The 26,562-nt window shown below is 43.1% G+C and overlaps 2 protein-coding genes and 1 pseudogene across 2 annotated transcripts; 2 read left to right on the top strand and 1 right to left on the bottom strand.

Annotated features, from left to right (window-relative positions):
- The first annotated feature begins 3,141 nt into the window (after positions 1-3,141).
- On the top strand, positions 3,142-5,045 carry LOC102387383 (annotated as a pseudogene).
- A 7,478-nt stretch (positions 5,046-12,523) lies between these two features.
- On the top strand, positions 12,524-13,624 carry LOC102385311 (trace amine-associated receptor 9-like). The gene has a single exon (XM_006034231.2). It carries the CDS (start codon positions 12,596-12,598, stop codon positions 13,622-13,624), a length of 1,029 nt encoding a protein of 342 aa, XP_006034293.1. The 5' UTR covers positions 12,524-12,595.
- A 7,303-nt stretch (positions 13,625-20,927) lies between these two features.
- On the bottom strand, positions 20,928-21,923 carry TAAR5 (trace amine associated receptor 5). The gene has a single exon (XM_006034239.2). The coding sequence runs from the start codon at positions 21,921-21,923 to the stop codon at positions 20,928-20,930; it is 996 nt and encodes a 331-aa protein (XP_006034301.2).
- Between the last annotated feature and the right edge of the window lie 4,639 nt (positions 21,924-26,562).

Here is a 26,562-nt window from a genome sequence, read left to right as displayed (position 1 = left end):
GCCCCCCTCTCCATCGGAACCAGCACCATGCCACACCCCCTATCCACCCAGAGGCCCTGCCAGCGACGCCCCGCCCCCCCCGACCCCCGGACAACACCTACTGGACAAGGAATCCTTTCCAGCCTGGATAGGTAGCTATCATCCCCCACCCCCTCTTCAACCAAGGATTTGGACTCTGCTTCTCTTCCCTACCTGGACTCCAGCCCTTCCACTGAGTCTCTTTCTCCTGCTGCCATTGTTAGTCTGTGTGTGTGTGTGTGTGTGTGTGTGTGAACCAATAACTTCATGGGGCTGTGTAGTATGTTGTCTGTGTAATAAAACTGTTATTTGGACCCCTGAGTTGGGTTTTGCTTTACTATGGTTCAGCCCTGCTCCAATCTCTGCTCCTTGCCCCTCTAACTTCTGTCTCATTTCTCCCTCTCCTGCTTCTGGCTCACTGCCACCTCCAACACCTGTCCTGAGCTCCTCTCTGCTTCCAAACCCCCTGTTTCTTTGCCACTATCGTATCCTCACCGCCTTTTCCTTTTCCCCAGAACAACCAGGTTTCTGCCTCAGTTTCTTTCCTGCTGTCTCCTCCTTGCCACCACTTATCTTCCCCTCCCCCCCCCAATATCCTAGCTGTCTGCCTTAGTTTCCAGTCTCAGTCTACCTTAAGTAAACCCAAGCCTCAGTTCTTTAGCCAGCTTCTCTATAGCCCATTGGTTCTAATCCTGGTTCTGGCAACTTTCATTCCCTGCACTTTAACTCTCTCTCTCACCTGAGCCTTCTCCCAAGTATTCCAGGTACCCCAAGCACACACATACACACTGTACCATCCAAGTTAGGAACTTACCTGTGTGTATGTGGGTTGTATGTGTGTGAACTGGTGAGTGTGTGTGTGTGTATATATATGGCATTATGTGCATGATATACAAATTAGTGATCTGTGTCTAACTTTTGGGGTCTATAGTATATGTGCTTGAATTGGTGATAGGTATGCATATGCCTACGCTGGTTTGGATGTGTACATGCCTGAGCTGGTAGTGTGTGTGTGTGTGTATATATGTGCAATTGTGTCACACCCTCCTGTCTAACAGCACAATATTGAGATCCTGAGAGTTGGCCTGACCCCTCAGGGCAACAAAACTATAGCTGATGGGGATAGGGCTAGAAGTATAAGATGGGTAAGGAACTTGCTAAAGGGAAGACACCAAAGGTTATCCAAGGCAGGGAAACTATGGGTTAAAGTTTGGTGTTGAAATTTATGGCTGCCATTAATTTTAGAAGCAAAGCAAATAAAGAAGTTGATTGGGATATCATATAGAAAAAACTAAATGATCTTGATGACTGGAGTAATGGAAACTTTAATAACAAAGCACAATGTCTAATACATAGGAAATAATAGCAAGACTGTCCTGTAAGCCTTATTATCTGGTAGTAAGATGAGGAGCAAGACCTGTGTCTACCTGTCAATCACTAGGAGTCAAGTCTATGACGCTGAGAAAAAATTGATACTAACAGGAAAAAAAAATGGAAATGTTAATGTAAAATGCATCAGGCAAAATATTTGCAGAAAAGACTCCTTTATTGGTACCCAAAATACTGAATCTGCCTGTTGCATTGTGAGATCTCTTGGATTAATGCCACCCATAGCCAGGGGCAATCAGTTCCTATTATCCAGCATATAAGCCATCATTTACCCATAAACAAACCTAGTATTCTCCCTTGAGCCCTACCAAAAAACCCCCCTTACCTCAGCTTCAGTCACTGTCCTGGTGCTTGGATGCAAAAGCTGCACCAGTTCCACTCCTTTTCTGCCTGGAATCCCTTCAATGAGCATGCTGGGGGCTTGGCCTGTCAAGAAACACCTGGGAACCTTGGAGTGATGAGACCCCAACTCCCTCTCTCTCTCTATCCCTCTTTTGTTACTAAACCTCAGACTTGCTTCAATCCCTCTCTCTCCTACTCTGTCTTCTCCAGGCACAGGGGTGTAGGTTGGTCTAATAAAAGATATCAGATTCACCCAAAGAACCTTGTCTGCCTTACTCCAGGCACAGCTTTCTAAACCTGACCTTTGCTGATCAAATGTGATCTAGACTTCCCCAAATACCTAATTGAAACTGGGTAATATTGTAACTGTTTTGTTTGTTTTCCCTTTTATGGCTATTACTATTAGTATCATCATAAGTTTCATATACCTGGCAATAAAATAATTTTTATAGTCAAGCTGGTTGCTGTACTCTCTCTCCAAACCTTGTTTACTCTTCCTTCTCCTCTACCTCCACACCTGCTCTGTAGCAACACTCCTTTTACTTAAGCCAAAGATCCCTGTAAAGCTCAAAGATCCTGTGGGGTTATCTCATCAAGTGAGTTACTACTAAGACACTTATGACAAGAGATTGGGATGTGTTGAGTTTTGAGGTGCATGAGGGTATCAGCTAAAAGTGCTGATTGGACCCAGCCTGCTCAGACGCACTCTGTTAACGTGCATGTGTGTGTCTAACTGCATTTATTACTGTCCTGCTGAAATAACCTGCTGAAATAAGGGGTGTGCTGAGCTGGGTCCCATGAGGGTGTCAGCTTGGAAGTGCTGACTAACCCTGCCCATTCAGAGGTACCCTATTAACCTGTGTGCATGTGTCTGACTGTTTTATTGATTGTGTGCATGCTCTTCCTGTGCTGAGCTGTAGTATATGAGGGGGTCAGCCTGTAAATGGTGACTGACCCAGCCGCCTCAAACATACTCTATTCCTGTGCAGAGGTTGGGGCGTATGAGGGTATCAGCCAGGAAATGCTGAGTAACCCGGCCTGACTCAGATGTGCTCTCTTAACCTGTATGTGTGTATGTGTTTGTTTGATTCGGTAGCTGGAGGAACCCAGCCCCATTGAAACTAAACCCTACAAGGTAGCTCCATTGTGGGGGTGAGGACTTGCAGAAGGGAGAGATGCAGCTCCATATAGAAACACAAGTGACACAAGCAGCACATTGATAGAATTACAGCGACCCCAGAAATGTAACTCTAATAAATGGGCGTACCCCAAAGGGATGGGCAAATCTGGTAACAGTTCTGGTTCCACGTATTATTCCGGACACCTCTTGTCGGTGCCTGGAAAGGAGTACATGCTAACAGGAACACATACAAAGCTGAGTTGCTCGTAGGAATGGAGAAATTATTTTACCTAAATGATCTGAGAGAGCTTGGATTGTTTAACCTAGAAGAAAAAAGGGTGAAAAGGGACACTGCTGTTCCCCATAAATATTAAAGGAGACTGGTAAGAAGTTCCAGTCAGTCCATTTATGTTATGACAATCTCAGGACCTGATATTTACTCCATCACATAGGCTGTACTGTAAAGTCACAAAATTAAAATTGGTATACAACACAGTCCACCACCAAGTGTTGTTACTAAAAAAGATAATGATTGCACAATTGACACAAATGTAAGCTGTTGTTTTGCAGCACATACTATGTAATAATAATAATATATGCCCAGTGTTAGCAAATAATGCTTATGACCATTACCATAGGAACATTTCTTTTTTTTTAGGAAGTTCACTACCTTAGCTTCAGATTCACTATTTGTACTTTTCAAGAGGAGGGAGCTTGCTTTGTCATTCCCTTTGCCACAAGAACTCTGGGGAGAAAACCTGTATAAATTGTAAGGCTCCTCAAGAGTTCTATTCACATCTCTGCACACGTAGTCTTGTGAAATGGAGTTTCTCAGGAGAAGCACAAGGAAATTCACAAGTAGGAATGAATTTTACTATGGAATTTAGACCAAATAATTATTTCCCCCCTCCCAAGTATTTTAGTTCTTCTTTTAAATAACCAAGGGGAAAATGCCTAAATGGAAATCTTACCTATGAGAATTGTTTTTACATTCTCAATTCATTTTCAATGTTGTGTTCAAAATGGTCCTGGGGAATTATCCTATTAACATAAAACATTTTTTTTTTCAGGAGGAGTTGGGATCAATGTATCTTCCATAGGCAGAAGCCTCCCTTCAATAGCTTAAAATCAACACCTCGAAGGAAATAATGGGTACAGCTTTTCCTGAAAGGGAAGATTTGCATTATTGCTTTGAGGACATTAACGGGTCTTGCACTAAAATAGTCTGGCCTTCTGCTTTCCGAGTAACTTTATATTTTGTTCTTGGTTTTCTGACGATTCTTACTATAGGAGGAAACTTAATGGTAATTATTTCTATTACTTATTTTAAACAGCTTCACTCTCCTACAAACTTCTTGATTGCTTCTTTAGCAGGGGCTGATTTTGGTCTGGGTCTGGCTGTGCTGCCCTTCAGCACTGTAAGATTAGTTGAAAGCTGCTGGTACTTTGGAGAAACATTTTGTAGATTCCACAGTTGTTTGGATGTATTATTTTGTTATGCATCAATATTTAACTTGTTTTTCATTTCTATTGATCGGTTCGTTGCTGTCAATGACCCTCTGATTTACCCCCTCAAGTTCACAGTGCCTGTTTCTAGAGTGTGTGTAACCGCTTCGTGGGGACTCTCTTTTGTGCACAGTTTTGCAGTATTCTACACTGGAGCTAATCAAGAAGGGATACAGGATTTAGAGAATATTCTCTCCTGTGTAGGGAGGTGCCAGGTTACTTTCAATAAAATCTGGGTCATTATAGCTGGCCTCCTTTATTTCATACCTTTCTTTACAATGATAGCACTTTACAGCAAGATTTTCAGTGTGGCTAAACAGCAAGCTCGAGTGATAGAGGGATGAGCAATAAATCACAGACCTCTGATAATTACAGGAACAGAGTTAGCAAAAGAGAGAGAAAAGCTGCAACAACATTGGGAGTGGCTGTGATTGCTTTCTTGGTATTCTGGTTTCCTTATAATACCATGGTAATAATTGATGCTTTCCGTAACTCTGTATCACCTCCTCTTGTTGTGGATATTATGTGTTGGTTTGCTTATTCAAACTCTGCTATTAACCCTCTGATTTATTCTTTCTTTTACCCCTGGTTTCGGAAAGCAATGAAAGTGATTGTAAGTTGCAAAATGATGAAACATGATTGTTCAACAATGAACTTATTTTCAGAATGAAAACTAAATGTTATGCTAACATGCTCTAATGAGAGTTCACTTAGGGGCCCTGTACATATTCCTGCTTCTTATTTGTTTAGAACTTTGCAATGTGTGCTTAGATATTAATCAATATAATATTATCTGTAACTGTGATTGTGGCTAATTTTAAAGATGTTCAATGACATATATGGAACTTTTATAATTTAAAGTAGCATTTTATTAAAAATAAAAATGTGTTTCATTAACATTTACCTCATTTTTAATTATACTGGTTTGTGAATGCAGAAGTAATACTTTGCACAAAACTAAATATCATCCATCTTCTAACACAAATTCTTTTTATAAACAGAGTTAAGGATTTAGTAACTGTGTTACCTGGTTAGTTTTTGAAACTTCATCACTTGACTGTAATTTGAAAATCAAGGAGTAGGGATCTTATACTGTTCTTGTTAAAGTGAGTTGGAGCCATTTCACTTTTTGGAAGAGAAATGAACCTCTAATTGCCTGGTATTCCTTACTAACTGGGTAGGGGACAGGGGAGTGGGGAAATCTATATGGATAAAGAAACAAACAAACAGCTTTTTTAGGAAAAGAAAATTAGTATTAAACTGCTTTCTACATTTGTTTGCTTTTATTTGTTTTCCTTTTTGTGCCAATTTTTGTTGCTAACAAACACTTCATACAGATTAATACATTCTTTCAACGTTTTGTTTGTTATGAAATTGGTAAAAAAAATGTGCTGTATACAGTAGCAGATCCAGGAACAGGGCAACGAGGCCCCTTTCTCCCCCAACTTTGGCTGTACCATGCCTTTTGCCTGAGATCTGAGCTCACTTCCTGTTCAGTGCAGGCTTCTTCTGGAGCTCTGCATGAGCATAAGGATCTGAGCTCGCCAGCTGATCAGGATGGGATCTGGCTAGAGGCCCTGCTTTCATATGGTACCAGAGCCTGGGGATAAATGCTGCTGCTTTTCGCCTTTCCCCTCCCTTCCACTCCCTGCTGAATTCTGGCAGAGGAAAGGAGGGGATGAGTAGCAACATCAGCATTCACCCCCTGTGCAGGAAGTGGACCTGTTCCTCCCAAACTTCAGCTTCTGAGAATCTAGGGCATACCACATGTCCAGAGACACCTTTTCTCATGCCAAGACCAAGGTTTTGCCATGCCCCTTCTGCAGATAGATCGTTTTTATTAGAACAATTGTATACTGTAACCTAGGCTGGATCTCAATAACAAAAGCCAGGTTCATATTTAGGGGTTATACACACATTTTCTATCCTTGTTCAAGTCCTTGTCCCCCTCCCCCCAACATGGGAAAATAAATCTTATCATGATGTTCCAAATTGAATAAACTTCCCATTTGCAAGCAACAGTAAACTGTAACCGGGTTTAGTAAAGAGGGAGAAGAAGGGACAAACAAGCTACCTTATGGAAAGCCTTCACGCTGAGTAGCTCAGCCCACACAGTGTACTCACAGTTTATCACTGTCAGTTCTTTCCCATTTCCATGGAGGCTGAACTTGGTAGCTAGTGCAACTGCTAGCCCTGACTTTTCTCCTGCCTTCTCAGGATGGTACAGTTATCCCTAGTTCTGCCACAGTGGACTTTTTAGGACATTTGAGAAGCAAGTCCAGAAGAGATCTGCCCCCCAGCCCAGCCATAATGGTAGGTATTAGGAAGGGAAGTGTCCACGCACTATACAAATGGTCCAATAAAACATATCGCTGAAAAATCCTTTCTTCTCATACGTTTCCTGAACTATCACTGCTACGGCGTTCCACCCCTACTACAAATAACATTGTTTGAGAAGATCAAAGATTCACATAAGCCTGATGATCCTTTGGACTAGCATGGTTAAAGTACACCAAAAGTACACCAATATATACAGACAACAGTATGTTCAAAAGAGATGTGCAAGGATACTGGGTTTTTCTGATAAAAATCACAAATTCAATGATTAAAAATGGCAAATTCTCTTATAAAAGCCCCCAAATTGATTTAATAGATTTCATAGACATTAGGGCTGGAAGGGACCTCGGAAGATCATCGAGTCCAGCCCCCTGCCCAAAGGGCAGGAAGTTAGCTGGGGTCATAGGATCCCAGCAAGATAAGCATCCAGTTTCATCTTGAAGGTGTTCAATGTAGGCGCTTGAACCACCTCCGGTGGCAGGCTGTTCCAGACCTTGGGGGCTCGGACAGTAAAGAAATTCTTCCTTATGTCCAGCCTGAAACGGTCTTGTAGTAGTTTATGACCATTCGACCTAGTCATCATCCCTTGGGGCGCTCTGGTGAACAAACGTTCCCCCAGATACTGGTGGTCACCCCTGATAAACTTGTAGGTGGCCATCAGATCCCCCCCGAGCCTGCGGACGCAGTACTCCAGCTGCGGCCTCACCAAGGCCGAGTACAAGGGGAGAATGACGTCCCGGGATTTGCTTGAGAAGCATCTATGGATGCAAGCCAGCGTTTTGGTCGCTTTACTAGCTGCAGCATCACATTGCAGGCTCATGTTCATCTTGATGATTAAAATGAAACACCACTATATATATACATACATAGGTATCAATTGAACACAATGTTTTATTGATATATTTACAATTTTAAAGCAATTTGAAGCCTACCAGTGCCCCAGTCACTATAATAAAATACATTCTAAATACCTATAAATTTTGGTATGTGATTTGGGGTTTTCTATCATGGAAAATCAGAGCTCCCTCTACCCCCTTAGGTCACAGAATGCAGGTCCAAGTCCCTCACTCCCAAGCCACAGCCCCCAGCCCTGCTGGTGCCCCTCACTCCCTGCACAGCTCCCCTGGCCCTGGGTAAAAGGGGTAATCCATGGGTTTTTCCATTATTCTGAGGGAAACAGAAAACCCAGATGCCTGCTGATGTGGCTAGCTTTGAAGTTGCTGTGTTAAAGCAAACCAAACTCTGGCTTGCATCCATAGATGCTTCTCAAGTAAAACTCAGGATGTCATCCTCCCACTGTACTCGGCCTTTGTGAGGCCACAGTTGGAGTATCCAATTCTGGGCTCCACAATTCAGGAAGGATATGGAGAAGCTTGAGAGAGGCCAGAGGAGAGCCATGCACATCATCAGAGGGCAGGAGAATAGGCCTTATGAAGAGATGCTGAGAGGCATGGGGTTCTTCATCCTAGAAAAGCGTAGGCTCAGGGGAGACCTGGTGACAGCCTATAAGTATATCAGGGGTATGCATCAGGATCTGGGAGAACATCGTTCACCAGAGCACCTGAGGGATGACAATGACCAACGGTCACAAATTCCTCTAAGACTGTTTTAGGCTGGACATAAGGAAAAACTTCTTTACTGTCCGAGCCCCCAAGGTCTGGAATAGGTTCCCTCCAGAGGTAGTGCAAGCACCAACTCTGAACTCCTTTAAGAAGCATTTGGACACTTATCTTGCTGGGATCCTTTGACCCCAGCTGACTTCCTGCCCTTGGGGCAGGGGGCTGGATTTGATGATCTCCCGAGGTCCCTTGCAACCCTAATGTCTGTGAAATCTATGAAATCTATGAAACAGCTTCAGGGATACAAGGCCAGAAGCCTCTGCTAGGCAGAGGCTTCTGGTTATGGTCTAGGGGTGGGGCAGGGCCAGGGCGGGCCAGGCGGGTCTTGCTGCTGTGGCTGCTGGGTCCTGCCACCCCTATGTCCTGCTGCCTGGCTCCTCCTGGGTCCTACTGCCACTAGTACCTTGTCATCTTTGACAGGCAGCCAGGGGCAGATAATAATTTTCTAAATTTTTTTAGGGGCCCCCCAAGACTGGATACAATGGTCTAGTAGGTGATATCCATCCTGTAGACTGTTTTGCCTGCCCCTGCTGTATATCTAAGGAGCTAAAAAAATTCCTGAGATGGATATTAGTAATAAATAAAGAGATTCAAAGGAAAAGGGAATTGATTAGCTAAGAAAATTAGGTCTGGAATTATAGTGTGAATTGCCAAAAGTCCAGCTAAGATCAACTTTTCAAAATGATGGAATCAAATATAAAATTATTCTTTAGTGTGTCCTGACTGCCAGCCACATATGTGCATTTTATTCAATGACTCCATATAACAATATAGAGGCACTAATTTATCCATCACCTGTGTCATAAAAGCAAAGTATGAGCAATTTATCTTTTGTCAGAGAGATGACTTTTAAGCTTGGATCAAAGAGAAGTTTTTGAAATATGATTACTACTCTTACATTGACCTCCAAGTCTATTAAGAGGAAGGATTTCAGAGGCTACCTATTGGCTAGCTATAGCCTCCCCGTGCTCAGCACATTGACTGTTGTGAATCCAGTAATTGGTGCCTACCTCTCCCCATGAACTGCATAAGGAATGTTAGATATCTAAGCAGGGCTTGTAAATTCTGTTCTCAGAGGGAGGGGTGTAAAACACAGGCATGGCAATACCTTATAGTACTGCTACAGAAACCGCTAAGCTGTCTTACTTAAATGACGAGAGGACAGCACTAGATAGCTGCAAACAGTTGTAGGCAGCTGACTTAGAACCAGCTATGAAGACTTGTCAGCCTAAGGGAGCCAAGGATAGGAACTACAAAGCTGAAGGTGGGGAGCTTGTACAAGCTGTAGGCATCAGCAAAACTGAAAGGACTACAGCAAAGCTGAGAGGATTGCAGCACAGCTGTAGGGTGCTGATGTGCTAATGAGAAACTTGAGGGAGTCAGATCAAGTGATGGAAAGGGGGTGGAGCTCAGAGTTGCATTGTATAAATTGATAGCATTTTGCTCCAGATGCCCCATGGGAGAGGAACCCCATGGAGGGGTAGACTAGATTGCTGTGTAGGAACTCAAACAGGATATAAGGCAACCCTTATGTGTATGTCTGGGATGGCCTCCCACTAGGGACAAGAGGTTTTGCTTGAGTGGTGTGAGTCCCCAGGGGTGGGAGGTTAGTCTTCTTCTTTATACACCCTTTTTCTAGTGATCCCATTTTCTATGTTGCCCTTAAGGCATGGGAGTGGCTAGAAGGGGAGAGTGAAGACCACTGAAATGAGGACCACTGTGCTGGCCACAGCCATTATGGGGCAGGAGTCTTGAGAAGCCGTTATAAAGCACATTGAGAGGGCAAGTTTGATTATTGGTATTGTGGGATGAGGAAGGCCAGTGGAAAGAGATAGAGATGACAAGGGATCTGGAGGGCTGAGGAAGGGCTGACAAGTAAAAGTCCAGTTAGGCCTAATAAAGTCTTGGATTACAGGGAGTAGAGAAAACCTAGGAGGCTAGGAAGCAGTTACTAGCAAGTTTCATTAAAATGAGTGTAGATTGGGTCTGATGTGACTTAGGCCCTCGTCACTGGAATAGCATCTTTGTGACTGGCAGAGAGAAGCACCTAAGATGCTGTTCCAGTGACTGAGGGCAGCTTCCCAAATTATAATAATGCTTCCCATCAAAGGTCTGGCAGGCAGGGGAAAAATGGGGGGAAGTAGCAGATAAGCCAAAGGGTACAACAGGCAAACCTGATTGCCAGGGGGCATCAGACATGGGGTCAAATCCCTAAACCTGTTATTATACCCATATCTAAGTCCTTTTGTGGGTCTGGCTTTTACGGTCTAGTAAAAAATTGCTGTACAACTATCCTGCAGCACACAAAAAATGCCATGCAACTATCCGGCAGTACACAAAAGCCCACAGAAGCTTCTTCACCAGCACCCAACCTCTTGATGCCACATCCAGGGAGACACTACAGATGTGGAATGAGAGGCTGAAGAAAATACCCGACAGCAAAAAATGCACATTCCAGCAGCGGTGCTTACCACTAGGGGCTGAGAAACCATGGCAAATGTGGCGATGTCTCAATCGCCTATGTACTGGAGTTGGACATTCCAATGAACTAATGAAGAAGTGCAGCTATACCATTGGTTCAAACACCTGTAACTGTGGCCTAGTGCCTCAGACTATGCAACACCTGCTGTATTGCTTGCTGCTTGAAGGATGAAAGATCTTGCAAAGTACAATAAAAGAGCATAAGCATGTATAACAAAATGTCAAATGTGGTAGAAACATGAGAAGAAGGTCTAGTGAAAAAGACTATTTACTGTTGTTACCCGGGGACTCTCCACTTGGCAGCAAGATATCTCATTCGATTTCAGCATGACAATGACCCACAAAATTGATGTAGGCATGAAAAAGTTGGATCTTTAAAAAAAAATTGAAGTACAATCTTAACTTGTAGAAAGAAAGGTATTTCCAGAAGAAATGGAGACTCTTGCCAAGGCACTAACAAGACTTTGCCTGAAATTCTGTGAACACTTCCAGCTGTTGATGTTCATGAAATACATATTGAAACTAAAAATGATGTAGAGTAGAGTATGGTGGTCAAAGTAATGGAGAGTCAATCTTATTAGGAGAGACTGAAATGGCTTTGCTTATTCAGCCTAGAAAAATGAAGGCTGAGGAAGGCAGATGGAGGACATGATTGCTCCACATATATCACACAGGAATTTGTCTAATTTCTGTCCCTCACCTTTGAAGCTAGGGGATAGGGACAGAAATAACACATAAACCAGTATAAATGAGCAGAAACCATTTCAAATCTGTAATACAACAGAAGTTCAGTGAGCATAAATGTCCAAAACTGGTTTAAGATAAAACTGGATGGATGTAGTATCAGGTGTCCTCCAGATTCAAGTTAATTCCCAGTCTCCCAGTATCCCAATATGCTTTGCATTTTCCCCACAAGCCCCTGCTTGCAGGGTGGGTGGACTAACCTTGGCCCAAACTGTCTGCTTCAACTGAGCAGGGAGGCATGTTCTAGCACTGCCCCTGGCTGCCAGCCTGGGATGCTGCAGCCATGTGGCTGCATTTCCCAAATCAAAAGTGAACATCTGTTCACTTGCTTATTGGTTCACTCTGTGCAGCTTAAACTAACTTGCATAGAGTGAATTTATTCATTCTCAGACTTTTTGACTCTCTGTACTTAGCCAACATGGCTAAAGCTGGTTAAAAAGAGCAGGGAGGATGGCCTCTAATTTTATTACCAAAAACACCATAAAATTTTGGGACCTTAATAGTCAAGTTTGCTTTTCAGCATGTATGATGTAAAAATGATCCTCACTCTGTATGGGCTTGTTTATTTGGGAAAATAGTTATACCTGCTTCAGGTTCACTGTTTTTATTTTGGGAGAAATGAGAACTTGTCTGTAATAACCTGTTTCAAAAGCACCCAGGGGAGAAAAAGTCACATAAATTGCAAGCCTCCCTCATAGTTCTGTTCACATCTCTTTTCACATTGATATGTGTACTGGAGTTTCTCAAAAGGGAATGCATAAGGAAAGTCATTGCAAGTAGGGAACAATTCCAGTGCAGAATCGAGATATCCTAAGTATAATAATTTATTTTGCCAGTTATTAAATGGAGCTCATACATTTCACATTTTTTGTTTTCTGATTTCATTTTAATTGCTGTACTCAATATGTGCTTGGAGGGTTATTCTATTAACATGCATAGTTACTTTTTTTCAGGAAGAGTTGGAAGTAGGAGCTCACACTCACTTTCCTAGAAAGAAGTCTTCATTCAAGAACTCAAAATTAAGAGCTTGAGGGAAATAATGGACTCAACTTGTTCTGAAAAGGAAGATTTACAGTACTGCTTTGAGCACATTAATGGATCTTGTTATAAAACAGTCCGGTCTTTTCCATTCCAAGTAACGTTGTACTTTGTCTTTGGATTTCTGACAATTCTTACCATAGGAGGAAATCTAATGGTAATTATTTCAATTGCTTATTTCAAACAGCTTCACTCTCCTACTAATTTTTTAATTGCCTCCTTGGCTTGCACTGACTTTGGCTTGGGTTTGACAGTGCTGCCTTTCAGCACTATAAGATCTGTTGAAACTTGCTGGTATTTTGGGGAATTTTTTTGCAGATTCCACAGCTGTTTAGATGCATTTTTTTGTTATGCATCAATATTTCACTTATGTGTCATCTCCATCGATCGGTATGTTGCTGTTACTGATCCTTTAATTTATCCCTTAAAGTTCACCATGCCTGTTTCAAGAATGTTTGCAGCTGCTGCCTGGACATTTTCAATAGTGTACAGTTTCTCTGTAGTCTTTACTGGAGCCAATGATGAAGGGCTACAAGAATTAGTGAAAGCGCTCACCTGTGTAGGAAGCTGTCAGCTTGTTTTCAATAAGACCTGGGTGTTCATTTCATCTCTTCTTTATTTCATACCTTTCTTTACAATGATAGTACTTAACAGCAAGATCTTCAGTGTAGCTAAAAGACAAGCTAGATTGATAGAGAGTGTGAGCAACAAAACACAGTCCTCAGATAATTACAGTAACCGAGTGGGGAAAAGAGAGAGAAAAGCTGCTAAAACACTGGGCATAGCTGTGATTGCTTTCCTCATATTTTGGTCACCATATTTTATGACTGTAATAATTGATGCCTTCCTTAACTTTATAACTCCACCAGTTGCCTTTGATATTATGGTTTGGGTTGCTTATTCTAACTCTGCCATTAACCCTTTGATTTACTCTTTTTTTTATCCTTGGTTTCGCAAAGCAATGAAAGTGATTGTTAGTTGTAAAATCTTGAAACTTGACTGTTCAACTATGAACTTATTTTCAGAATGATGAGAACTCAGTATTGTATTTAAATAATCCATTAGGCATCCCAGAGGGTTACCAATGTGTTTAAGAAGGTTTTTTAGGTTGCTGTATTGCCACCTTTGACAATGAACATTTTTGGCTCTTTATGAAAATTGCATTTGGCTCTGATTGTAAAGTCCATGTATTTTTAAATATTTCAGTTAATATAAATATTTAATGGAAATAATCAATAATATGTCATTAAAATGAACAATCTACAGTACTGATTATTTTTGTATTATTGTATTAGTTCTTTTACTTAAGTTTACTGTGCACAAACCTGCACCATCACTTTTTAATAGCTTTCTTTCTGAGGGTTAATGGTTCAGTAACTTTCTTATCTAAATGAATTTTGATTTTTGATCAATTTTACTCTAACTTGAAAAATCCATCAGCTTATTTTGAAGGAAGAAAGAGCTAAGAAAAGATCTTTTTTCATTTTTTTTAACTAAAAAATTCTGAGAAAAAACAAATTTTGGAGACCAGTGGAAGTACTGCCTAGGTTCTATGTTCTTTTAAGCAGCAAAAAATAAATAAAGAAGGTGGTTATAAAACTTACTCTTTGCAACACGATTAACCCACAAGGAATTTCTGTCATGCATTACCCAGTAAAAAAGCTGTATATTGTCAGGCCAATGCTGTCCAACAAAAGGCAGTATGCTTGCTGAAATATTTAAGGTTAATGTATATTTTTCAGTTTTAAAAAAATCTCTTCAAAAATACTCTTATTTTGGGTTTTGATTACACTTTTTAGCTAATAAAAGAATGAGTGCAAATGGGAAAATTGGTCATATGGTGTTTTTCTATGATCAAATCAAATCAAAATATTTTGCAAATTTTAAATTTGGTTTTATATTTTTAATGAAAATATGGCTGAATATAAAACTGTATAGCCACAAAATCTATGGGCATTTTTACATGTGCTCTGGAACGTGACACTGGGCACTTTAAGTAGCGAGTTGCACTAATTAAAAGTTTCTGCGTGTCACTTGTATCAGCGTCCCTGCACTGAAAAATGGTGGAGGGGTGCTTTGAACTAAAACTCATCAAATGTGTTTTCATTCAAAGCGCCCCACCACCATTTTTTCAGCATGAAGAAGGCTGCCAGAGCACATCAATTTCTGTGCTCCAGTAGAGTTGATTAATCGAGTCTGCTCTAATGCGCTGGATTTCCAGCACGTCAAAGCAGGCTCCCCACACATCTACAAGAGCTTTAAGAGTCCACTCCCCTGAAATGACCACTCTACAACCAAGAATGTTTGTATGTCGCACACACAATACAGGCTAATCATAAAGTTTTCAAAAGTAAAATAATCAGTCTATAGTCTTCCAGCCACAATCAAAATATCCCATCCCCTTATGGTAGGGGCTGTGAAAGACATATATTGATGTAGTCAGCATATGGGACAGGGAAAAAACAAGTATTTATATTTGTATGGATTGCATACAAATACAGGAATCAGGACAGAAGGCAAGACCCCAGCTGGCTCTGATTCCCTGGGTGGAACTGCCTGAATGCCCCCAGCTGGTACCCATGAAAGTGCTTGGGTATGGCTGTTTTATGTAAGCAGCACCCCTTGCAGCACTCTGTAGGCTCCCAACAAAACAGCTCTTTGTTGTAGCCTCAGTGTGCCTGACACTGTGCTTCTAGACTCGTAGCTCTGGTTCTAGCCTTCTTTCCAGCTTCTACCCCTGCCCACCCATTCACTGCTCCTGGTTTCCCCAGTCCTCCTCTCTTGCCTAGCTTCTAGACCTCGCCTGAACTTTTGCTCAGTTTCTGGTGTAGTCCTTCTGCCAAGCACTTGATGGCAGTAACAAGGGCCGGGTTCAATTTTTAGGGTTCAACTTTCAAATTTAGCTGGAGCCCCCATCCAGAAATATGGGAAACCAGATTTTAACCAGATGTTCGAATGTTTAAATTTCCCCACTTGCAATCAAATGTTAAACTGAAACAGGGGTTTATTACAAGGGAAAACGAGAGTAAGTATACATGTTAAGGAAAACTTAACTATTAACTCTGAACTATAGCTCAAACCAGATCAAAATCACATTCACCAGCAAACCAGCCCAGGAAACTATCACTCAGCCCAGTCAGTTAGGAAGGGAGTCTCACCCAAGGCTGCCATCCAGGGACTCTACCAGCTACCAGCCAAAACACCAAGGGCTGACTAGTGCAGCCCACCACAGAGGCCCTGTTGCTCCTCACTTCTGGGGATGCTCGTCCGTTTGGGGGATTCTACCACCTACACCATCCAAAGTAGCAAGTGCTGGGTAGGGAGGCCCACACTGGAGTTGCTGCCTTTCTGTTGCTGGGGTGGACTGCTAGGGTGTGATTCTAGGAAGCGCCGTTCGGGTTGCCACTGTTTGGGGTCTCCACTGCTCCTCTTCCAGTTGCCTATCCCAGCTCTTTTAGAACCTGTCCTATATCAGTAGCCTTTATTAGTGTAGAACACAACCATAATCAAACATGCACTGAACACAAGCAGGGTTACACTAGCCTCCAGCTTCTGTCTGTATTCCTGCCTAGCCCCTGGTGTCTAAACTCCCAGATTGTAACCTGCACCTCTTTGACTCCCTGCCTAACCCCTAGTTTCTGAACTCTTGGTTTGAGACCACTGGCTCTAAACTTCTGACTCTGAGCCACTACCCCTCATGTCCAGGTGATGCCTGTAATAGCTTGAGAGCCCCTAAAGCACAGCATCTCCTGCAGAGCAGTTCCCAATCCCCATAATAGCCCCCCCGGGTATCAATTGGACTTTTCCTAGGGCCATGACTCACAACCAGGGTGCCTTGAGATCCTTCCAAAGATGCCAGTGAATGCCGCAATACCTATGGCAATTCTCTCAAATGGAGTTCAATCAGTGGGAGGGGCACTAATAGAGCTCTAGGAGACTTTCCCTGGGATATTAAGTAACAAGAAGGACAAACAATTGTCTGACACTTCCCTGTGCAACCCTGGGCAGTCAAACCTCTATGGTCTATGGGTGCAGGCAGAAGAGACAATTTTTGTCTGATCTGACCACAGAAAGCAGTCTATAGCTGTGACCAAACACAAGTTCATAGCTGCAGACAGCATCAAAAATCATTGGCAATGCATAGTGGGTGCACCCAGGTGCATATGCACCTCCCTGAGATTGGCATCCCCTGTGAAAAGCATTGCTGACACTGCTGGCGGCACCTGTGGGTGGTTGCCGCGCACCACCCCTGCTTCGCTGCCAGCACTGCCGGCGGCATCTGCAGGCAATCCCTGATCACCGCTGGCCACCGCCACCACCACCACCAGCAGTGTCTGTGGATGGTTGCTGACTGCTGGTCAGTGCTCGCCACCCTCCCCCCCAGCCAACAACACCGCCGTGGCTGCCTGCAAGAGCTCCCCTGCTCACTGCTGCCCCCTGCCTACGGGAGCTCCCCGCTCACTGCTGCCCCCGCCACCACCTCTGCCTATGGGTGGTCACTGTGCCCCCCCAGCCTCTGGGAGTATGCAGCACTCATATAAAAAATGGCTGATGGGATAAAAATCCGACCCTTTGTTGCATGAGGTATCATATAAAGATATTTCAAAATGTAGCATTTACTGTAACTTGTGTCTGCAAAGCTCCCAGACTTTCACTGTTTTCAGAATGGAAGCGGGGAAAAGGAGCAAAGGGAGTTTAGTCTGGGGGGTTTTCAGCCCCCCTGGAGGGTGGGGCAGGTATACTGGAAACTTCCTGAGGTGGGAAGGCTCCAATTCACCCACCCCACCTTTCAGCACCAGCTGGGTAGGCCCAAGAAAAGCTCCCTCCACTGCCTTTCCCCTTTCCCATTCTGAAAACACTGAGCCCTGGCACAGAGCCGTGGCCATTGCTATGGGAACCAGGCTGCAGGCTCCCAGCCCGCAGCTAGATTCCCCTCCCTCCTGGAGCCAACAGTGAACTTCTGTTTGGTCTTAGTTACATCTGGTAGCTGCACTTCTGTCTGCACCCTATTTCTTCCCTGTCCGCTTTTCCCCTGTCAATTCTATGATGACATTTGTAACAGGTGAGGTGCCTGGGGTTGCCATCACACCCCCTTTTAGATCATCCCTATCCTGTCAGGCTCTCACTCTGGCCTCCCAGGGTCTCACCCCATTGCCTCTCATCTGCCATGCCTTGTTAAAAGCACTTACACTTAGATGGGGCCTCAAGTCAATACCTGGCTACCTCAGGCCTTCACACACTTGTAAGGGTCTTGGCCTTTCCAGCCTTCACCCCTTTTCTCTAGCTTTCCCCTTGCTGCCTAGGCCTATTGTAGCAGGCCAGGCTTCTGGGTCCCAGCCCTGTTGATCCAGACTCTTGGGGTCTCCACCCCTTGTCTCTTGCTTGGGGTCCATGACTGCAGAGTTCACCCCTCACAGGCAACACATCTCTGACCATGTTTCACCTCTCATAGGTATCTCTGCTGACTCAGTCTTCTGGGGAGTCCACCCCTGGCCTTTTGCTCAGGGCTCCAAGCCCCGGAGTTTGCCCTTCCTGGTCTCTGACCTTGCATTGCTTCTCATAGGCATGTTTCTCGACTCAGTCTCTTGGGGCCTCCACCTCTTGCCTCTTGTTTGGTATCCCTGGCCCCTGGGTTCACCCCTCACAGTTAAAGGTCCCTGACCCTCCCTTTGCATCTCACAGGCACTTCTTTCTCTAATGGGCTTTGGGCCCCTAGCTCTGGTTCTCATCCCTCTACCAGAATGCTGGGCTTCCTGGCCCCTGTCTTTGCCCTGCAAGGGCTCCAGGCCCTTGAGCCTGGTCAGTGCCTTGAGCCTAACCCCTAGCAGGACTCGAAGCAGTCACATGCCCCTCAGGCACTAAGGGGACCTCCAGAAACCACCCCTCATAGTCCTACCCAAACTACCTGTGTAGCTGACTCCTTTCTGCCTAGGCCCAGTGCTCCACACCAGGCCCCTGGGTGCCAGCCCTAGTCTCAGCCTCTCAGGCACTGGTTTCTACCCTCTTGGGCTTTGGGATCCTGGCCTGGTTCTGCCTCCCTTGGGCTATGGGCTATGACTTTCTTGGCCACGGGTCAGCTATTGCCTCTCTCAGGCTCATGTAGAGCTTGTTAGAATCCTTCCTCCCAGGTTTGTTCCACATCAAACTGGCAAAGGTTGATGATTTCCTCAACATCCAGAGGTTCTTCCAGAGCTTGTGTGTGGGGATCCTCAGTCTCCAGTCCAACTAACCCCTTGGCTGGTCCCATCTGCATTCCCACTTCTTGACCCACAGATGAGCCTCACCCCAACTAGTCTGCAGTATCTCTTGGAAACAGGTAAGTTGCACTCCAGTATTACCATGCACGACAGTGCTGGAAACAGGTGGGCTGGCATCATATAGGTCTGCCCCAGCATGAAAATTGTGACTCACCCTCACTCATAGTAGCAGGTCTGGCCATGTAGGCAAATGAGGGGTCATTGATCTACTATTGTTCTTTCTCTCTGGGATATCACCTTCTCACTCACTATGGTCTGGGTGCAGGCTGAGTCCACAACAGTGTTTGTTTTCCCCCCAGCTATTTGAAGGTCTGTTATGGAGAGGGGTGGGGGGGTGCCTCGGGTCAGTTCCTGGCCCCCATTATGTTTCTTCCCATAACTGCAGTCTATCTGCTTCTTTTCTGGAGCCTCCTCAATCCCAGGCCCTCTAAGCCTCATGTCTTCTGGTACTGGTTGTGGTTTTTTCCTAGTTTGGGGCAGACTCTTGAAGTGCCCTGACCTCCTGCACCTGTAACACCAGTCCAATATGTGTCTCTCCCTTTTATCCTCTATTTGGGGCCCTTCTCCTGTCCCCTGGGTTGTTATTCCCTTACCTCCTTTGTTTCCGGTTCCTTTTTTCCTCTGGTTTAGCTCTTCCACTAAAAAAAAGCCCAGCCAACATGGCCAGGTTATTCCAACATACTGCATTCTAGGTCTCTGGCTGTAAGTCCCACAGAAACTGCTTTCATATGATCTGGTCCATCAAAGCCAATTTTGTCCTTCTCCCTAAGACCAAACATTTGTGTGCCATGTCCTGTAGAGACTGTGCCCAGGTAATTACTATGTCATTCAGCTCATTATGGTTTGTACCTTGCTGATTCTGTATATAACTCTTGCCAGGTGAACTCTTTTTGTTGTATTTATACTATAGGGCCTAAGCCCTGAAGTCATTGGAAAATTTCCCACTAACTTGAATAAGCTTTAGAACAGATTCATACTGATTGTCTAATTATTAGTTGCAAACCACTGAAAACAACTAAATAAATCATTAACAGCTTTCAACAATTTTTGAACTACTAAGTTATCCAAGTTTCACCCTACAATGCAGGTTAGGTATCTTTACTTTCTCTGCTGTTGCTGAAATTCACACTGTAAATCACATGATTATGGAGAGGATTTCACCATCTAGACCAAGCTGCCATGCAGGCAGGTATTTAAGGGTATGTTTAAACCTATAAGATTTCTCATAAAAGCTTGAAATTTGTCATGTGTTTCAGTACCTTGCTAAATGAGGATCTACATGTTTCCTTAAGAATATGGCTATTGCTTTTAATTACAAAGAAAGGTAAAGCGCACTGTTATTTTTTCTTTAAAATATATCACAGATTTTAGAACATGGGCTAAATAGAAAAATTATTATTACATTGATGATGTAAAAAAAGGATCAGTTTACCTTTTATTTACTTTGGACATTATTTTCTTCATTCATGGAAATGGGAAGAAAGAGGAAAGCAACCAATCTATTTCAGAAACATACTGATTATTTTTATAGAGCCTAGCAATAAGAATGATGTGTTATTATCCAAAATTACAGTATTAGCACTTTAAAAGTTTCCCAACTCTCCAGAGTAAAGACATGGACAATGTACAATGTATAAGCAAGTGTAATTGCTCTGGAAATGAAAACAAGTATGTATTAAGTTTGGGCTCTGCCCTGTGCACCTGCTTTGAAAATACAGAGATGAAAAACAGCAGCCTACTAAATGGTCAAATCACCATTCAGAGAAATGTTTTGATGATTTGTAATCCAGTATTTCCTGGATATTTTCTGTTGCTGTCTTCCAGGATTTGGGTCTAGGTTTTCAAAGCTTTTTAATAATAATTGATGGTGTCAACTCACAACTTTTAATACCAGATCCTTCAGTTGTACAAAAAGAATCCAGATCGGTGCCTTTTCCCAGGGGCTTTATTATTTACTATACTCTCATTGTTTTTTAATACTTTTAAACATGACTAAAGTGAAAGAGTTTCCATGTTTATTACCATTTTAATGCTTATGAGAGAGACGTTTAAATTTACAAATAAGAAGCACTAGGTTCATTCCCGATACAAGTCTACTGTAGCTGTCCTAGAATCAAAGATCTTACAAGTTATAACTAGCTTCACTGCCTTCCTAAACCAATGATAGGAAAACACATAAATCAAGGGATTGCAGGCAGAATTAAAGTAAGCAAACCAGATGAGAACATCAAACAGTACGGGTGGAGTAACAAAACCCAGAAAGCTGTCTACCATGGTGTCTATGGTAAAGGGTAGCCAGCAAAGGAGGTAGATTCCTACAGCTATCCCAAGGCTCTTTGCTGCCTTTCTTTCTCTCTTTGATGCTCCTAAGTTTAGTTGAGACTCAATACTCTTATTCATGCTGTTTATCTGTCTGGCTTGCCTGTTTGCAACAATAAATATTTTTATATATAAAGCTATCATTATGAGGCAGGGGAAGAAGAACACTGGGAAATTTATCCAGCCCCAGAGTTTGTTAAAGAGCAGCTGACAGCTCCCAACACAAGGCATGTCTTGTAAAAAATGACCTAGTCCTTCTTCAATGGCCTTAGTATACAGGAAGACGGATGTGTAAACCACAGGTATGCACCACCCTGTTGCTATGTAGATGCAAGACACCCTTATGGTAAACTTAGTGGGGTAAAGCAAAGGATCACAGATAGCGCAGTGACGATCAATGGAAATGAAACATAGGTGAAGTATTGAGGTCAAGCAAAAGAGTGTGTCCAAAAAGGTATGTAGCCTACAAAAGCAGTCTCCAAAGTACCAGCAGCTCTCCACAGATCGAATAGTACTGAAGGGCAGTACAGTTAGTCCCAGGAGAAGGTCTGCAAAGGCAAGAGAGAGTAGCAAGAAGTTGGTGGGGGTGTGCAAAGCTTTAAAATGGGAGACAGAGACCACAACCAGCAGGTTCCCCAGTACTGTGACAATCATGCCTATGGCACAGAAGAGGTAGATGGTCAGCTGGACCCCGAAGGGGTGTAGTGTTCTGTAACAGGAGCCGTTTGTCTCATAGCACAAAGAGGTGATCATCATTTGTCTAATACCAAGCTCCTTGACAGAGTTAATTTATTTTCTTTGCCACTTCTTCTGTATGCCCAATGAATAGTCCAGCCTTCAGCTAAGGACCCAGACACTTACCTGAAAAATAAGAAAAGAGAGGGTGGAAGAGTAGAAGACAGAGAGAGAGAGAGACCCCTCTGTCTTCCAATCAAATGTGCATAAATTCCAAATATCATGGACAACATTACATCTTTTAAATGACAGGGAAAAATTATTATGAGTATGGACTGGACTAAAGCAGATTGCTGGAGGAAGAGGAGCTCTGAGAGATGGATCATTCTGGTTGTGCTCTGCGTAAACACTCTTCCTTTAACACCCACTTTTTGTTATTGAGAGAGACAGGATACTGGATTAGACGGACTTGTAGTTTGACCAGTTATGGCATTTCTTATGTTCTTTGAATAGTTACCTTATCAATACATTTGTTTATATTTTACAGTAGTCTTGAAGCAATGTTGTAGCTGTGATGGTCCAGGAAATATGTGAAAGGCAACAATTTTTGTGGATACATAGTTGTGTTGCTGTGCCTGCTTCTCTCCCAGAGACCCAAAGATATCCAAAAGTTTGTCTAACTCTATCCCAACCAGGCAGTTGGTCCAAAAAAAGAGATCACCCAGAAATTCTTACCTTTGTTCATATTTTATGGCATCCTTTTCATGCATATTTTCATTTTTATTTATCAGATAAAAGTACAGTATTTGTTTCTGTTACTGCTTGGGAAACTGAAGAAGGACTTATACTGGTATATAGGTAAGTCAAGATTGAGTTCTCCTTTAAAATGGAGAAATTGGCCTCACCCCAGTTGTGGAAAGCTAAGTCTTCCATACTCTTTACTGTTGACTCCCATAGAACAAAACACTGATTTTTGTAAATTTCCACTTGCCATGGAGTTCTAACTCAATAATGGAAATAATTTTTGTTCTTAGGAGACCAATTTGAATTAGTTTGTGCTTCCTCTGGGCACATGGCCATGATCTAACAAAATAATATATATTTTTACTTCAAAGGAAAGCTCCAGTGGCCAGGTTGGTCATTCTTACCTATTTCTAGCCCTAGGAACATAAGTAGATACCCATTTTAAGGTGCAGTATTCTACATAAGGTGCACCAAATGTCCTGGTTAATACAATTCCCAAAACACTGTCTCTTTTATCTGCTACTATTACTGACTATTTTAAGATTCAAGTAAGCATAATTCAATGGGAAAACTGATCTGTAAAGCTTCAGGCTTATATACAAAGAGAATAGAGGAGAGAGAGGTGAGGAAGTGTACTCAGAAAATAGTGGCAGTTTAAAAATCAAACTGTTTTCCTTGCAGTTAGTAGAAAACTACATTGCAGTGGAGAACACCATTGGCAACATTGTCAAATGTACCCATTATTTATGACTACAAAGAAGAATGGTGTGGTTCAGTAAATGATCAGTGTATACCATATGGTTTTATTTTGAAATTGCTGTTACTTTCTGAAACACTCTCATAGATAGGTAAGAAGCTCCCAGTAGTATTTTTAATGAATAAGACAATTAAACACTTTATTCTAAGCCACCAATTGATTATGTTTTTAAAAAGCTACTGTTAGAAAATTGTAGTTAAATATATGGTATTTATCTTTACTTTGTTTTTTTGCCATAAAATCACTAAAGTAGCACCTGGAAATAGTGGAGAAAACTATTTTTTGTACATAATCAACACCACCATCACCCCATATCCTGCCAACCTACAACAATGATACTCTCCTCAGTAGAATAACATATAATGATATAATACATACTTTTAAATCAGTGATACTTACAGTAAAACAGGATTACCTATTACTGGCTAAGGTTGTCTGTAGCACAAATCTTTCTAATAACAACGTATCCAAAGACACATCTGGATGGTGTGAGATTAACCAATACTTTATATATAATCCTGATGGAAAGGCCGTCCCCTCAGATGAGGATAATACAATGAGCAGTGTTTCAGAGGGTGTGCCCAAAGCATTATTGGCACAACAGATGGGTGTTGTGCAGATGCTTGTTTTAAAAAGCAAAGATGCTAAGCCCGGTGTCTTATTGGCACAGAAATTCAGAAACTTCTTTCCTAGGACCTTCATCTCACCAGGTTCTGACATCCAATGACCATCTCCTCCAGTGACATCCCTTCACTGTCACCCTGCACAGATTCTAAGCTTCCCATAACCTTTCCTATATCAGGTTCAAACAGATCACTGATGTCCATCCATTTCACCTCTGACACCTCTCCTTCCCTACATCTGCGTCCCTCATTAAGAAAACCTTAAGTTGCCTACACCCCATCCTCACCAGGATCCATTTCCTCCCCCATCTCCTTTCATGTTTCTCTTTTCTCCAGCCTTCCACAATGTTTTCTGAATGCATTGTGGGCCAAAAAAACTACTGAGGTCCAGAAAAGAGGCAGCTATAGCAGTTGGTTCATCTGTTTCTTCAAGAAGGGATTATGCTGAAAGCGGTTCCACTTCTTGTCTTTCTAAACCCATTCTACAAATGAACTCATTATATAGTTTTTGAACTTCTACCCTAAAGGTTTAGAAACTTTTCTAAATCTGTTCTTTTATCAGGGGCACAAGGCCACTATTTTGGAAATATTTTCCAAATATGCTGAAGCATTTTAATTTTGCTAACACCACATTTTTAATCTTGTTCTTTGAGGTAAATATTGGGAATGAAAAAAATCAGGTTATGAATAATTTTATGAAGCCCTGGACCTAATGTATAGGGTTTTATCATGATAACTTTATTTTGTACAGTAGATACTACATATTGAGGGCATTTCCATGTGCACTTTACTGTGGAGTTGAGTAATTAGCTCTACAGTAAAACGTCACCGTCTACATGTGAGGTACTATTGGGCCAGAGTAAACTAATTAACTCTGCCATAGGATAGTACTGCCCAACAGTTATTTACTCCACTGCAGTGTATGTGTAGAGTGACCGGGGCTGGCTGGAGCATGAGGGTGCAACAGTGCAGGGGCTGCCTGCCGGCTAGCCCCACACTACAGCACCAGCGTTTCCCAGCCAGCCTCTTCTCAGCATGTTAAGCCAGGATGAAGCAGCTCCACGTTGGCAGGTTGTACCCTCCCAGGCCCCTGCTAGGTAGGGCTGCATCACACTGGCTCAACATGCTGTGGTCCTGGGCACACACGTAAATCCGGTGCCTGGTAGCAATAAACTCAGCCACAAATTGTGCTGGTGTTTATTCAGCCATGCTAATTGTACATATAGGTGTGCCCACTCAATCTAGATAAACTCCTATATTTCCCAAATCAGCCTAGGCTTGCCAGCCCTATTTGCCATCTTTTCTCTCCCCTACTTGACGCTGTTTCTACTTTGTTCCCTACATCATTGTTCTCTAGTACAAGGGTGTCTCTGACAGCTAGATGAGTGTTGCAGGGCTGGTCCACAGGTCAGTTGAATGGTGTTGGGGTGGTCCTGCAGGCTGGATCAAGTCCACAGACCCCCCTCTCCCTCCCACATGCCAAACACAGATCATGCAGTGCTTGCCCAGGTAGCCCAGGACATATCGTGCCTGTACTGGCTGATCCAAAACAGTGCTGCACACAGTACCCATGCAGGGCTGGTCTAGGATACTCTACATGTATGACACTTACTCCAGCCAGTCCAAGATGCATTTCGGTTGGATGCTTTATGCAGCATAGGCCTTAGAGGAGCTGAAGCAGGTGCTAGCTGTGGCCTGTGGTCTGGACCAGCTGGAGTGGGTGCTGCATGCAGCATGGGTCCCAGGTCTGCTGGAGTAGGCCCAGTGCACAAACCCAGTCTGGCACACACCACATGACGCATGTAAATCAACTATGGATCCAAGTGTAGCACCAAGGATCCAGCCCATGGTCCATATTTTTGACACAACTGCTCTAGTAAAATAAGAGATTATTTACAAATTGAAAGAAGGCCTTTACAGCCTTGTAGGTGAGCACCGTGGTCAAGTGATGAGGAGCTTTGGACTTCCTTTGGTCTTCTGCAGTAAGGAGTTCTCCAACCAAGTCCTTAGGCCACAGCTCCCAAAAGCCTCAATATGGCCTCCTTCATCAGCAAAAGGCTCTTGCAAGGGCTCCTTGATTTCATAGATTTCATAGACATTAGGGCTGGAAGGGACCTTGGAAGATCATCGAGTCCAGCCCCCTGCCCAAAGGGCAGGAAGTCAGCTGGGGTCATAGGATCCCAGCAAGATAAGCATCCAGTTTCATCTTGAAGGTGTTCAATGAAGGCGCTTGAACCACCTCCGGTGTCAGGCTGTTCCAGACCTTGGGGGCTTGGACAGTAAAGAAATTCTTCCTTATGTCCAGCCTGAAACGATCTTGAAGTAGTTTCTGACCATTCGACCTCATCATCCCTTGGGGCGCTCTGGTGAACAAACGTTCCCCCAGATGCTGGTGGTCACCCCTGATAAACTTGTAGGTGGCCATCAGATCACCCCTGAGCCTGCGCTTTTCCAGGCTAAAGAGCCCCAGGGCTCTCAGCCTGTCATCGTAGGGTCTGCTTCCCTGACCTCTGATCATGCGCGTGGCTCTTCTCTGGACTCTCTCAAGCTTCTCCACATCCTTTTTGAATTGTGGAGCCCAAAACTGGAAGCA

The sequence above is a fragment of the Alligator sinensis genome, unplaced genomic scaffold, assembly GCF_000455745.1.
Source record: "Alligator sinensis unplaced genomic scaffold, ASM45574v1 scaffold1338_1, whole genome shotgun sequence".
NCBI lineage: Eukaryota > Metazoa > Chordata > Crocodylia > Alligatoridae > Alligator > Alligator sinensis.
Note: the sequence above shows the minus strand (reverse complement) of the source record. Positions and strands in the feature narration are given on the sequence as shown.

Bases quoted from the DNA above. Each gene is read 5' to 3' on its own strand.
- LOC102385311 (XM_006034231.2), top strand. From the start codon at position 12,596: ATGGACTCAACTTGTTCTGAAAAGGAAGATTTACAGTACTGCTTTGAG.
- TAAR5 (XM_006034239.2), bottom strand. From the start codon at position 21,923: ATGATCACCTCTTTGTGCTATGAGACAAACGGCTCCTGTTACAGAACA.